General features: G+C 50.9%; 6 protein-coding genes across 6 annotated transcripts; 3 read left to right on the top strand and 3 right to left on the bottom strand.

Annotated features, from left to right (window-relative positions):
• Nucleotides 1-520: 520 nt before the first annotated feature.
• N7525_007926 (uncharacterized protein) lies at nucleotides 521-1,860 on the bottom strand (the record flags this gene model as incomplete). Its single annotated transcript, XM_061214251.1, has 2 exons — nucleotides 521-1,695; nucleotides 1,740-1,860. 2 exons carry the CDS (start codon nucleotides 1,858-1,860, stop codon nucleotides 521-523), a joined length of 1,296 nt encoding a protein of 431 aa, XP_061068682.1.
• Nucleotides 1,861-2,369: 509 nt separating this feature from the next.
• Nucleotides 2,370-3,457, bottom strand: N7525_007925 (sulfurtransferase; the record flags this gene model as incomplete). Its single annotated transcript, XM_002568348.2, has 2 exons — nucleotides 2,370-2,427; nucleotides 2,496-3,457. The coding sequence occupies 2 exons, from the start codon at nucleotides 3,455-3,457 to the stop codon at nucleotides 2,370-2,372; spliced, it is 1,020 nt and encodes a 339-aa protein (XP_002568394.2).
• Nucleotides 3,458-3,724: 267 nt separating this feature from the next.
• Nucleotides 3,725-4,159, top strand: N7525_007924 (anaphase promoting complex subunit 11; the record flags this gene model as incomplete). Its single annotated transcript, XM_002568347.1, has 4 exons — nucleotides 3,725-3,866; nucleotides 3,926-3,957; nucleotides 4,021-4,084; nucleotides 4,134-4,159. 4 exons carry the CDS (start codon nucleotides 3,725-3,727, stop codon nucleotides 4,157-4,159), a joined length of 264 nt encoding a protein of 87 aa, XP_002568393.1.
• A 628-nt stretch (nucleotides 4,160-4,787) lies between these two features.
• N7525_007923 (uncharacterized protein) lies at nucleotides 4,788-5,888 on the top strand (the record flags this gene model as incomplete). Its single annotated transcript, XM_002568346.2, has 1 exon — nucleotides 4,788-5,888. The coding sequence occupies one exon, from the start codon at nucleotides 4,788-4,790 to the stop codon at nucleotides 5,886-5,888; it is 1,101 nt and encodes a 366-aa protein (XP_002568392.2).
• A 368-nt stretch (nucleotides 5,889-6,256) lies between these two features.
• On the bottom strand, nucleotides 6,257-9,925 carry N7525_007922 (putative kinesin family protein (BimC); the record flags this gene model as incomplete). Its single annotated transcript, XM_002568345.1, has 3 exons — nucleotides 6,257-7,207; nucleotides 7,258-9,405; nucleotides 9,458-9,925. The coding sequence occupies 3 exons, from the start codon at nucleotides 9,923-9,925 to the stop codon at nucleotides 6,257-6,259; spliced, it is 3,567 nt and encodes a 1,188-aa protein (XP_002568391.1).
• A 365-nt stretch (nucleotides 9,926-10,290) lies between these two features.
• On the top strand, nucleotides 10,291-12,626 carry N7525_007921 (UPF0183 domain protein; the record flags this gene model as incomplete). Its single annotated transcript, XM_061214250.1, has 3 exons — nucleotides 10,291-10,354; nucleotides 10,414-11,852; nucleotides 12,342-12,626. 3 exons carry the CDS (start codon nucleotides 10,291-10,293, stop codon nucleotides 12,624-12,626), a joined length of 1,788 nt encoding a protein of 595 aa, XP_061068681.1.
• Between the last annotated feature and the right edge of the window lie 860 nt (nucleotides 12,627-13,486).

Here is a 13,486-nt window from a genome sequence, read left to right as displayed (position 1 = left end):
TGGGATAATCTAGGATAATTGGGATGCTAGTAGATCATAAGACAAAAAAGATACAATCCATTATCATACCATCTCCCAGCGCAATAAAAAAAAGGTAAAAAAAAAAAAAGCAACCGTCTCAACGTCTCCGCAATTTGACGATCTCCCATCTCCGTCTCCTAAGGAAAAGGTGAAAGGGGAAAAAAGGGTGGGGCACAGGTTTTCCGAAGTAGACATATCCAAGCAGCGCATCACAGCCGCGGGTCGAATCCACCATGGGATTCATGTCCTTTCGTGTCTGAGATCCGAATCATGCCGGGATTCTGGGATCATTTATGCCGGGGGAAGAGGGAAAAACACACTCTGCAGGCAATCACAGCAAGACAGATCCAGATCCAGATCCCCGCATTGGGGGGATTATTGCAGTCCAGCAAAGAGAAAAGAGGCACCCCTGTCCGGTACTGGATGCATTGGTTCACAAAACACTCCAGTCTACAATCATCAAGAGATGATTTGGAGTAGACCGTTCTGCTCGTGCTAATCAAGGAACCCAGAGCTTACCACGGCCACGACCATTGCCTCGTGCACCGCGCGAAGAACCACCACGGCGACCATTGGATGAGCGGCGAGAGGCTCCAGCATTACCGCGGGAGGCACCGGCGGCACCCTGCTGGGTGCTCAAGTCCACAGTGGCCGCCTTGGTCGCACCGCCCAGAGACCGGCTGAAAGAATCCGGGTCGATGGGCTTCGTAGGAACTTCCATTGTAGCAGTAGGCTCGGCAGGAAGTGGTGCGGCCTTGGGGGCAGCCTTGCGCTGACCACCGCGCGGAGCACCACGGGGAGTTCCTTTTCCACGGCCGCGAGGGACGAACACTAGCTCATCCTCGTCGCTCTCTTCCTCATAGGACAATAACGTCTTCGGCTCAGGTTGCGCCTGAGTCTTCTCGACGTATTTGCAGCGGTTTTTGTACTCGCGCTCCTCATACTGGATAGCGGTACGTAACTGCAGAATGTTCTTAACACCAATGCCAAATTTCTGAGCCCACACCTGGGTCGCGCGGTCATTAGAGATGAGAATGCAGGTCTTAGCAGAATTATCGGCATCAGGGCCGGCATGCAACCGCCAGAGCAGGGCGCTCAGCAATGGGCGCAGAGCGGTCGGCGCGGTCGGGATAACAGATCCGGAGATGGTGCGCTGATGGCTGGTAGACTTGCTCTTGGTCTTCTGGTTCTTTGTTCCATTGCTAGACTCATGTTGCGCACACTCAGGGCTGGTACGGGAGCTGCGAGAGGACGCGCGCGATCCAGGTCCACTGGGGGTGCCGACGGAGGTGATCGACACAGCCTCCGCGTCCTTCTTGAAGTTCAGCTTGGACAAAAGCATCTGCGACAGATCGTCCGACTCGTTCTTGGTCACAGTTTCATCGACGCTGGGTTGGATCGCGGGCTCGTCATTGGTAACTGCCTCGTCGATAGCCTCGGGCTCCTCTTCGAATTCCGGCAGGAAGAATTTCTCGGCATCCTCCCAGCGCTCGTATTGTTCCATGGGACCTTGTAGGACAACTCGGTCGGCAGCGATGTGATCTTTGCCGGAAGTGACACGGTCAAGGAAGCGGACAGCTTCGCGGGCGTTGATGGCGACCTGCGATCCTGCTCGCTTCAGCGCATGGAGTCGTTCAAGTGCTAATCGGAGGATAATAGTTAGACCGGCAAGCGCTGCAGTGAGGCAATCAGAGTCTCTTCAGTATGCGGATACTCACTGTAAAGAGGAACCACAAGATCAATAGCGCCATTTGTTGTCCATTTCTTGATTTCGCTAATATTGGTGGACAGGGCCGTCTCGTCCACGGCACAGCGGAAGACCTTGCGTCCGGTCGACATGGCGGATAGTGAACGAGTGTGCTCGCTGCGATCGTAGTGAGTGAGAGATACAGGGTAAAGACCACCCTATATCGGAAGACTAGAATTGTAGACGACCGCGACTAAATCGGGGCCGGTCAGCACGGGCCTAGAGCTGAGGAAGGAGGTTTGATGATGGAGGGACCTAGGAATGTGGGGGGAGGGAGGGAGTAGTGGGATGTTGGTTGATGGGAGCCGAATTTTTACTCACGATGAGAATCCAGTTGACAGGATATTTCCATCTGCAGCATCTTTGTAACAATACAGTCTGCTAGGGGCCAAAGGAACGCACCTTGAGAAATGATGCGATGGGCAGAGTTGGAAATATGCTGACTAAGCGGGCTTCAGGAACAACCTTCGAAGACCGAATTTAAAGAGAGAAGTGAGGGTTTCTATATATCGAAAATGGATACAGTCTAAGGGTAGAGAGAAGTAGAAAAAAGAAAGATCATGTTCATGAAGTAAAAGTGTTCCAGATCCTTCATGGCGGCTTATGACTTCACCTTCTTGATGAGGCCATCCGATTCCTTAACTCGCTGAGCCCACTCACTGGTTTCCATGTCCATATTAGTACTAGTAGCGACATCTGAATCACAGGGGAAACTTTGTATACTTACGTCCAACTGCCATCATATACGCGGCGCAGGTTTGGGTCGCCATATTCCGCCTCATTCAGGGCTGTCTCAATGATGGAGGCAGTCACGCCAGTGCCGCACGAGCTGATAATTGATTGGTTTGGATCCACCTTGTGGTCCTCGAAGACCTTTCGCAGGTCTTCGGCAGGGAGGTAGGTTTTGGTTTCAGGATCCAGCAGTTCTTGGAAGGGCATGCTCTTGGAGCCAGGAATATGGCCCGATGACAGGCCAGGGCGCGGCTCCGGGTCGGTTCCAGCCCAGCGACCATAAGAACGTGCATCGAGGATCTCTATTTCCTCAGCACCTTCTTTGCCATAGTCCAATGCCAACTCCTTCATCTCCCGGAAAGAGATCACTAGTCGCGAGTCGTATGTCGGAACAGGGTACTTGGACTTCTCCGTCACCGCTGCCTCACCGCTCTCGGTCGGAAAACCTTCTTTGATCCAGAGACGATAGTTGTTGAGGATGTGCACATTGGGATGACCGAAGACGCGCAGCGTCCAGCCTACACGGGGCGCGCTGAATATGCCCAGGTCGGCAGTGTCGTAGACCACCACCGAGTCGTCGCGACGGATCCCCAACTCGCTCATAGCCTCGGCAAAGGTCTCGCAAGTGGGAAGCATGTGTGGATAGGGTGAATCCTGATCCTTGACAGCGTCAAGGTCAAAGAACCGGGCCTGAGGGATGCGCGAGTTGCGGAACGAGTCAATTCCCTTGCGACCCTCTGGATCGTTCGGCATGAACCATGCTGCACAGAGGGGAATCACGCGCGGGGAAGTTGAGATTTTTGTTGGGGGGTTCTTCTTGAGTGCTTCATTCAGCTGCTTTGGTGTCACTAGATACGAGGAAAAAGAGACATTGCGCTGACTATGGAGCCCTGTAGAGATGGACATGTTGGGGCGGAAGAGACGAGCAGGAGAAAAGGATCGGGCTGCAAAAGCCATGGTGGAGAGGAAAGGGAGCCTTTTTTAAAGACCAATTTACATAACGAGGTAGCAAAGCCTTATCAAAATGCAAGGCAGAACCAACGAGTAAGATGAAGCGGAAAAGCAAGAGCAATACGAGGAGCACTAACTATTGCGTGTTATGGCGGCATATGTGGAGGTGCGGAGAACCTGTGGACATGTGATATCGATAAGAGATAAGCGTCGGGTGTTGATTTTCCCTTCTCTTCGCCTCTTCAGCTTGGCTCTCCACTATCCCACTCCACAATGAAGGTCACCATTAAAGAATGGAATGCCGTTGCTACTTGGCATTGGGATATTCCTGAGGATGAAGTGTGTGGCATCTGTCGTGTTCAGTTCGACGGAACTTGTCCAACCTGCAAATTCCCCGGCGACGACTGCGCCCTTGGTGAGTGGCATTTCTACTCCCTACTCGATGCTAAATACTGACTATTGGGTCTATCACAGTGCAAGGAAGATGTAACCACGCGTTCCATATGGTAAGACTTGCGAACTGAGCGTCTCAAACTAGGACTGGACTGATCAAGTCTTTTTGGGAACAGCATTGCTTAATGACCTGGATTGACCTGGAAACTTCCAAGGGACTATGTCCAATGTGCCGACAAAGTATGCTTTCTCTGCATTCTCTGTGAGATGTTGAGCTAACTGTCTCCAGAATTCGAATGGAAGGACAAGGAATAACGGCCTAATTTGTGTTTTTTCTTCTTGTCAATTATTATCAAGGCGTTGTCGGACGAATACTAGATACCCGTTTGTGTTTTTACTGGGCATACTAACTGAGATTGGAAGAGTTGGTGGGATGCCAGTCTCAACTCATCAAATTAATGCCGTGGTTGGAGCGATTTTGGATCAATCGACACGAGATTGGGTCCCAGTTTATACTTCATTTTACAAATCGAGGCTATTCCTATTGGGACGACTGTTATTCGTGCGTAGTTGGACTTTCTCAGTGTACGCTTTAGTGGTTAAGAGTACCATTGCATATCATTTATAGTGTTCGATCTTTCGGCATGTCAATGTATATATTCCAGATCGAGCCATAGGTATATTGGTTATTATTATTATATCATACAAGCAACATACCAACTACAATCTCGCATCTTAAAACACAAGGAATGATAACGCCGTCTCATATATTAATTCATATATGTACCAATATAAAAGTCATTCGATACAAGATCAACAACACCGCTCCATAGCTGTCAGGTTTCATCTGATCACGTGGCGATATCGATAAGAAGCTCTCCGCACGCGATACAGAACCTCATCCTATCCCAAGCTCTTCTCCGGAATGATGTAGCTTCAGCTTATGGAGATGTCTCTGAACAAGTCTCCCTATCACCCTCCTCTATCATCTTCCTCATCCCGGCAGTCCCTGCACAAAGAAACACCCTCTCGGCCAGGCACCGCCTCTTCGCGCCCGCATGATCGACACTCGAGAGGGCAACTGCCAGAGGGCCGCCCATCAACAGACGAAACGCACCAGCCCCCAGGAATAGCTACATCGCCCTGCCAAGATGGAGTTATGGATGAAACCAAAGACCACCCCGAGGAAGGCCAAGAGCAACCTCTATCTCACCCCGCATTCCAGCCGTTCTTCACCTTGATCGAAGACGCCCATACCTCAGACTACTATCACCCAACGGTCCACTACATATTCTCTGACGATGACACCGACATCGTGACAGAGGCAGCCATACGTAGCTTGGCCGCGCAGCAAGAAGCTCTCTCCGATTTTAAGAAAGACCGGATCGCGCAAATCCAAGCATCGAATCTCCAGGACGAGATCAAAGACTCCTCCAACCCGGACCTAGCCAAAAGCACCCTACTCCCACCGTCCGTTCCAGGCGTTCGAGAGAATTATGTCATCCTTGACATGGAGCCCTCACCACACACACCTGGGGCAGCACAAACCAGTCCGGTAACCGAACAAGTAGCGCCAGGCAAAGGAGGTGGCACCAGGTCCATATCTTCGTCACCGGCGAACGCTTCCGTGTTGCCACAGGATCAGGGACAGCTACACCCGCAATATCGCGTTACAGAGGCGCAGAGTTTCTCATCAACATGGCAGGTTCTCAACACAGAAGTGGTGCCGGCGCCAACTTTTGAGAATAGTAATCCTAGCGAGTCACCAGGACATGGTTTGATGTTGAAGATCCGTGGCACAGGTGGGCTGCCGATTAAGGTGGGTGGAAAGGACAAGGAGGGCACACTTGAGGAGATGATGGACCAGTTTGCAAAGCGGATGAGCGAGTTGCAGGTTGTTATCGACGCAGCAGAGGCAGCGGACTCCAAGGGAGAACATGATGAGGAGAAACTCGTGCAGCATCCCTTCTCCCCCGAGACAGCCGAAGAGACCATTCAGACCAAGAGGGATAGTGCGGCATATGCTGAAGGGGAACATTCTTGATGATTTGTTATTGCTGGGGAAGCATCGGCGTTTGTATTTAGTCTATCTAGTCTACTAATAGGCCAGTGCCGAGCCTCATGAACATACCTTAAAAGACAAACCAAGACAAACTGGGAGATCAACTATGGTATTAAGATCGGATCTGACATTCCCATAGGAAGTTCAATGTAGCCAAACCAGAAACGCCAAGTACAATCGCCTTTCTAAGGCACTCAGACAAAAAGAAGAGATACAAGAGAATGTCCAACCCAACACTGTTTTCTCAGCCAAAAACTCCAACCCAGAGTAAAAAGCCCAGCGACTATCGGGTATCAAAAATTTCCAGAAAAGAAGAAATGCAAAATGCAAGCAAAGAACATGGAATCCACCTAATCAGAGGTGCGGTTTCTGAACCTTCGACCACCGCCGATGGCTGTAGGCGGCATGTTTTCCCGACCCTCCTTCATGCCCGCCATCCTTTTCGAGAGCATGGTCTTGGGGAGTTTAGTCTCGGGATTGTTGTTTGAGTTCGAGCGACGCCGTTTGCGGGAAGGTTCTGGCTCTTCCTTTTCTGGCGTCTCGTCCAGCTCCATGGACGTGGGCAAAGCGGGGGTTTCCGGCTTAGTGGGAGGTAGTGCGTCACCATCAGACACGACCGGTCTGGCGACGTTTAGGTCGACTTCTCTAAGGCCAGTGTTGGAAGGTGGGGCTGCGGATGATGGAAGAGAGTGGCCTACCTCTTCCGGGGTATCATTATACACGAATTTCTTGTACGGTGAATTTTGCGGTGAAGTGGGAGCAGGGGAGTCCTGTTGTTCCTCTTCGCTGAATGGCAGAGCAGTAAACTGCTTGGATGTCCGGTGTCGAGTGCGAAGACCGTCGTGAGCTTCCGTTTGGGGCATTTCCGAAGGGTATTCGTATCGTCGTTTCTGAGGGGTTATACCTGTTGGGACATACTCTTTCAAGGGGTGGCTCTGAATGTTGGACCGCATTTCTAACAGTGGTTGGCGGACTTCAGCATGTAGAGGTGCAGTAGTTTGTTGCAGGTTCTCGGTATGCATGTCGACATCCCCCTGGAGTTGCTCGACACGCCCAGTGAACCCGTCAAGTTGGCCATAGACGTTTGAGCGGGACTCTCGGACATTCTTAGCCATGGAATTCAGACTGCCTAGATGTGATTCATGGAAGCGGCCATTCTGAGACCGTGCTTTGGCAACGAAGTCATCCAAAGCCTCCATTTGTGTCCCCATATCACTCATTTGAGCATCAACAATCCGCACAGTCTCTTGGTGCACAGCCTCCGTTGCCCGATGAATTGAGGCATTGCGCTGGTCGAAAGTCTACTGTCGTTAGTTCCGTTTCGCAACCCAAAAATATCAGCTGTTCTTACCTCCCAATCATTCTGCATCCTGGTCTTGATTTCATCCTTGGATGCAGTGATGTCCTTGGCAAACTGTTCCTCCTTGAAAATCCATTCATCAATGTGTCTGTCGTGCCGCGCAGTCGCTTGCTCAAGAGAGTCGCCTGAGGCTGAGATGTCGGTGCGGAGGGTATCAAATTTGCCCTTAAGGCGGTTGTTTTGTCTATGACTTGAGTCTTCGAGGAGTCCCCGGATGTGAGACATAAGAGTTTCGCGCTCGGCTTGTGCACTCGCGTGTTCCTCTTCTAGAACCTGTGCTAGATTGGATGAAGCCTTTCTATTGGCCTCCACCGTCTGGCGATTAGCTGCCTGCAGCTCGAGACGTAGTTTGTGAACCTCGGATTTCTGTTCATCAAGGTGCTTTGCCATGCCCTCAAACATGGTCTTGAAGTCTTTGCCGAGTGTGCTGTATGATGAGTGAAGTTGGGAGTGGAACTCCGAGAACTCCCCAATAACCTCTTCGGAGATCCGAGCAGCAGCAGCTGACAAGCCATTCAGGCCTTCGCCAACTTTGGATTTAACTTCTTCTCGAAGGACCTTAATCTCCTCGAGAACTTCATTCATCTCGTTGTGGGCAGTGGATGTGTTATTCTTAGCCTCGGCCTCGACCTTGTCAAATGAGGCATCAAGATCCTTAAGGTGGGAGCGGGTGAACTGCACAGTGTCCAATTCATGGCCCACAAATTGGTGGATTTTGCCAGACATCTCCTCTAGCAGCTTCGCGTGCTGCGTCTGGAAAATATGCATGCGAGCCTCGACGCGCTCTGTGACATGCGATACCTCACCGGTTGAGGTCTGCCAAGTTTGCCGGTTATCCATCTCCAAGTTATCTTTGCGATCCAATTTCGCGTGCAATCCATTCACATCTTGAATGGTGCCATTTAAAGTGGTCACTAGGCCAGCCCCAATGTGACGAAGTTGCTTTTCTGTATTTTGGTGGGCCTTCCGCACAATCTTCTCCTCGTCCAGTTTCTCCTGAGTATCCTTCCAAAACCTTTCTGTTTCGTTGAGAACTTCGCGCGTTTCTTTGAGTTTGGACTCAGTCTCCTCATTGTCATGCTTTAATGAGTTGAAGTTGCCCGTGATAGCAAGTAGCTCTTGGACCTTGTGGCGGAGGCTTGCCTCCATCGACTCAATTTTGGCACGCTGTTCGTCGTTGACGATTCGTCGTGACTCACTTTCCATAGTCATCTCTTCGAACGCATCAGGCGTCATATAGACACCATTGCGATGCCGGGTAGCAATGAGCTCGCTCTTGAGCTTCTGAATTTCCATGCCGATATCTTGCAGAAGCTTGCTTTTGGAGATGGTGGAATTAATCTGTGGTTTGTTGCGGATGTTCTTGGCTCGGAAGGCGTAATCAAGGGTAGAAATGGTCTCCTCTAGGTTATTTCGGGCAGGCGAAACAGTGGCGATGATACATGTTTTTGTTCGTCCTCCAAGTGAATCTTGTAGCAGTCTCGTGAGTTTCGACTCTCGGTAAGGAATGTGCGAGCTCTTATCCACCAGAGCGTTGATCACTCTCCCAAGAGTCAGTAGACTCTTATTGATGAGGCCTGCCTCTGCTGCCCGTTTATTTTCCGCACCGCTCCGTCCGATGTTTTCGCTACCCGCGAGATCAACCAAGTTCAACTTTCCCGAGCTAACATAATCCTCGCCAGATTCGGTCTTGCGATTCGTGAGAACGGTGATGGTGAAAACTGTATGACTTCGGGAACTCAGGTCATTGCATTTCGTCGCTGCCACTTGACGTTTGTGGCTGCCCGCTTGAAGTAATCTGATTCCGGTGGACGCAGAGTCGATATAAGTCTCCTCCATGCCCTGAACCATTGTGCTGTGTCCTCCTTTCTTCTCGTTTTCGAAAATCTTGAGCTTGGTGCTATCGTCGTATGATAGGAGGTCACGGAGTTCCTCGTTATAAAGTTCGATGAATGAGCATTTCACTGTGCTTTCTGTGTCCGCGAGTTTGTGAAACAGGGCGTAAAGGGTACGTGGGATAATTCCAGCATCATCAGAAAGGATGCCCAATGTGTCGGTCATATCTCCTGACATGGTGTATGTCTTTCCCGTTCCAGTCTGTCCGTATGCGAAGATTGTGCAATTGTAACCGGCCAACATCTGCAAGCAATTAGCGCGGGTCTTTGATTTAGTATGCGGCGACTATACTAACCTCGTCGAGGACAGGCACGACCACATCCTCGTAGACAGTGGTTTGATCGGCGGCCGGAGAGAAGACCTTGTCGAAAGCATATGTCTTGTTTGAAACCGCGTTCGGTCCCATCGACAGATCGAGGGTCTTACCCTTCACGCCTTCTGGTGTTGACAGGACCACGCCGTTGTTCTCTTTGACTTCGCGATCGCTGCGGCCGCGACAGCGGACTACCACATGGATGCTTGTGTCCTCGCTGACTTCTCGGTCAAAATCTTTCTCCTTCCTCCTACTCGCAGCGCCCGGTTTTTCGGGGCTCCTCGGCGCACGCGCTGCGCTGATCGCAGATGACCTCACTGAGGGTGTAGATACTCCAGGCGGCGCATGGCGTTCTGGCGCTGCCGAACCCGCTCGTCGAACTGGTTGGCGCAAACCCGACCTCCTCGTGGTGGTGGGGAGAGTGGATGGGGGCCTTGGTGGGCCAACCATGTTGACAGCGCGACACTCGGAGTGTAATTGTGGTATTCTTTAGCAGTAATATCAGAAGGTTATCTTGAAGCCGATTTGATCTTTTCACCAGCTGTGTCGGAGTCTTTCAGCATTGTGTATATCAGTGGAGCTTTTGTCTCAAACGGGAAAACATAAACAAAGCTTACATAATGTCGTCATTTCCCCCTCTCACATGACATGGTCGGCTGCCCTATCGTCATCGTCTTATCGCTATCCCCCCTCATATCGTGTTGACTTCCCTACGCCTCTGGAGCCTCCTTTTGTTAACTAATAAGCATAGCTCGACTTTCGCATGGACCTTCGTCCACCCATAGTCGCTGGGCCATGAAAACGGACAGATCACTATGACTACTTCTACTTCCCCAACACAGGCGCAAATCTTCCCTGGAAAAGGGCTCGGGTTTATCAGTATGTCTCTTTGTCTAGCCTCACAGCCCTTTCGGCGACTCTCGCTAATACTTTGGAAGCCCTGGGAGCTTCGCTCCATAATGTCCTCACCCGCGTCAAATCCTATCCCCAGACCTATCCCGCCATCGACCTAGCCTATTCTCCCGCAGATCCCCTTCGCAAACCGGTGATACTGCAGTTACCTTCAAATGGCCTGCGCCTTCGATTTGACGGTCCTGACCAGAGACTTCGTTTGATCGAAGTTCTTGACTTCTCTCGAGTAAATTTGGTATACAAAAACCAGGAGGTGCTCAAAGGTGGGAAGTCAGCAGAACAACCCTTGTCTTCGCACGGCCCTAGTTTCCGGCACGTCTACAATCGCTTGTTTGGTCCATCATACCCAGGAGAATATGTACCACCGTCTGATCCACAGTCACCATATGGCACCTACGTGCTCTCGTATCCCGGGGTTGCATTCTCGTTTCCCCTTCAGCACTCTGCCTGGTCCGACCAATGTGATTTTGTAGCGTTGTTATCCTCCTCGGCTGCCCTTCCGGCCACATCAATGTCAATCTTCCAAGGGTCGTCATGGCCTGAGGTCCGAGCCAAGTTGTTCACGCAACAAGCACAGTACCCGCGCTCGTCGGCTTTGATTGGTAAATCTCGAGAATCGCTGGCGGATGAAATCGAGGAGTGGCATGTCCTTGGTGCTGGGAAACTTGAAGTGGTTCGCAGGACGGGCTCTCCACTATACATAACACTGGGAGAGACGACTCCCCAGGACTTGATTGCAGACTTCGGTCCACCCGATGCAATCTACCGTAAGAACGACCGCCGGATCTCGATTCATCGTGCAGCTGGGGGTGGGGACCTGCACCTGAGTCCATCTCCAGGCAGAGGAATCGAGATTCCGGACGGCGACCACTCATCCACTAACAGTATAACTGATGATTCTGACGAAGAGATGACTACCTTGAATATTGGAGACCCCACCTCACTGCCCGCAGAATGCTTTTTCAACTATTTCCACCATGGGTTTGATGCCTTCATCTCATATCCAACAACACCTGGACCTGCCTTCCCCGCCTCAGGCCGCCCGGATCCATCGCCTCAGCCACCCTCTTCCCAGCTGACAGTGACCAAGATTATTCTCCATGGGAACGTGCCGGGCTCTTATCCATTTAATCGTCACCGGCGAAGTCGCTGGCTAATTCCCTTGGATGAATCTGGCGACTGTCTGACTTCGGAATCGCCCTATGATGAAGTCTCAGAACGGCTGCGTACTACTTGGAAAGGATCTTATGCCAGCCCCGCCGAGGAGCGTGCTCTGCAACGGCCAATGGTGCTGAACCGTGGCTGGGGAGAAAGCCCTGAGAGTAGCGTTGAGTTTCTTGGTGGCTGGGAGGAGACCACGGCCAAAGGTCCTCGGGGTGGTGCAGATGGGCAGGATGGGGGGTTGGGCAACACCGAGCTTTTTGGGTTCCCGGGGCTTTTATTTGAAGTCCTCAAGAATGGCGCCGTGAGTTGCTTGACAGTGTACTGATTTGAGACTATTGCCAGCACTTTTTAATCATATTTCAATGCATTATGAATCATGATAATGCCCCAGGGCTGGCCAGCACTATTCCTGCCTTAGTAATCAGCCGCCTACCCCGGGCCCCTACCTACCTAGGGAGACCATGGGGAGACGGAGCCCTGGCCCTTGGAGGTCTGGGAACTCCGCAGGCTTTTTATGTCCCCTTGTTTGTTTCTCTTTTTCTGCCTTCCATCCCCAACGCGCCTATGCCTGAATCATATCTTTCGAGTGTAAGCTATATCTTCTAGACCTGACAAGTTATCAAGCTTAATAGGGATTAGATTGTTTATCTACATGGCGAGCGCGTCGCCGTGCGAACGCTCAAGGCTCTAGATCAACGACGTCCCACTGTACTCCGCCTTGAGACTGGGCCATCCACATGTCACAATGCTCTACCTCACAATGTGAAGTCGATCATTTATTAAGCAACAGAAGGACGGATGGGTCCCCGAATTTCAGCGCCAGAAAGAAGTCTACAAGACACCGGAGGACCTTCAAGGAACAGTCATTTCGCAGCCTTTTAGTGAAGGATCGCTCAACGGAATTCCTGGGCTTATTTTGTTAGAGGTTGCTGGATCCACACTATCTGAACTTGCTCGCAACGGGATCGAAGTCCGAGAGGACATGTTGCAAAGTCATCTTAAAGAAGCTCTCTCCGTTTTGAATCAATACGGGGCGGAGTATTGTGGTAACTTGGGCAATGCTGGCTACCTATGAGCAAATTCAGACATATTAGAGATCCAAATCGCCCTTCATCACCCGTTCCACCGATACCGAAGTCGGTCAATGAGGGAAGGAGACAATATCTTTGGGCCCTACACAGTGGCTGAGCCCGGTACAGGAAGCTGCTACATTGTAATCCGAGTACCAGTAGAAGCAACTGAAATACACGCTAGCCCTGGAGCCCTGGAGAAGTGACCTGGTTACTATGCCTGACAATCCAGGAATCGGATGATAGCTTGTCTCAGCAGAATCAAATTATCGGCTTTTTGGAAAGCGAGAACAGGCGAGATGAAGGTTTCGAGGGCTTCTGTCCAGACTTACTGCCCTACCCTCAGATACTTACTATATCCCTCAACAGCCTTATCGATTACTATATTAAGGCCATCTGACGGCTTGTAGACGCCTTCATATCTTTAGTCTGTGGCATTTCGTTCGCGAGGCTTGTAGCTACTACCCGATCTGACGCGGAATCTTGGGGTTGTCCGAGGCCCCTCTATACCCGATGAGTCTAAGAAGACTGGCTCATAAGAATTGATAGTTGGACGAGAAACGGAGTCCATCCCGAACTTTATCGGATCAAGGATTTGCCCCTTCAATGGTTGTATGCAATTGCCGCTGAGCTGGCTCGCTGACCCGAAAGACGGCAGCGAACCCGGGGAGGAGGACGTTATTTTACATGGGGCTTTTGGACATTGTATATGGGGGAATAGTCGAAAGGCTTTGAGTATATATTCGCTTCAGTTAAATTACATTATCTATCTGCGCTGATCTACTAATCAGACCATCATCGCGTTCGATTATTCCAAGTACGTACATATATAACATATTCAAACTCATGGCTTTGGAAGGAGCAG

Source organism: Penicillium rubens, assembly GCF_028828025.1.
Source record: "Penicillium rubens strain IBT 27055 chromosome Unknown utg000003l_segment0_segment0, whole genome shotgun sequence".
NCBI classification, from domain to species: Eukaryota; Fungi; Ascomycota; class Eurotiomycetes; order Eurotiales; family Aspergillaceae; genus Penicillium; species Penicillium rubens.
The sequence above is the reverse complement of the archived record's forward strand: the minus strand, read 5'-3'. Positions and strand labels throughout refer to the sequence as shown.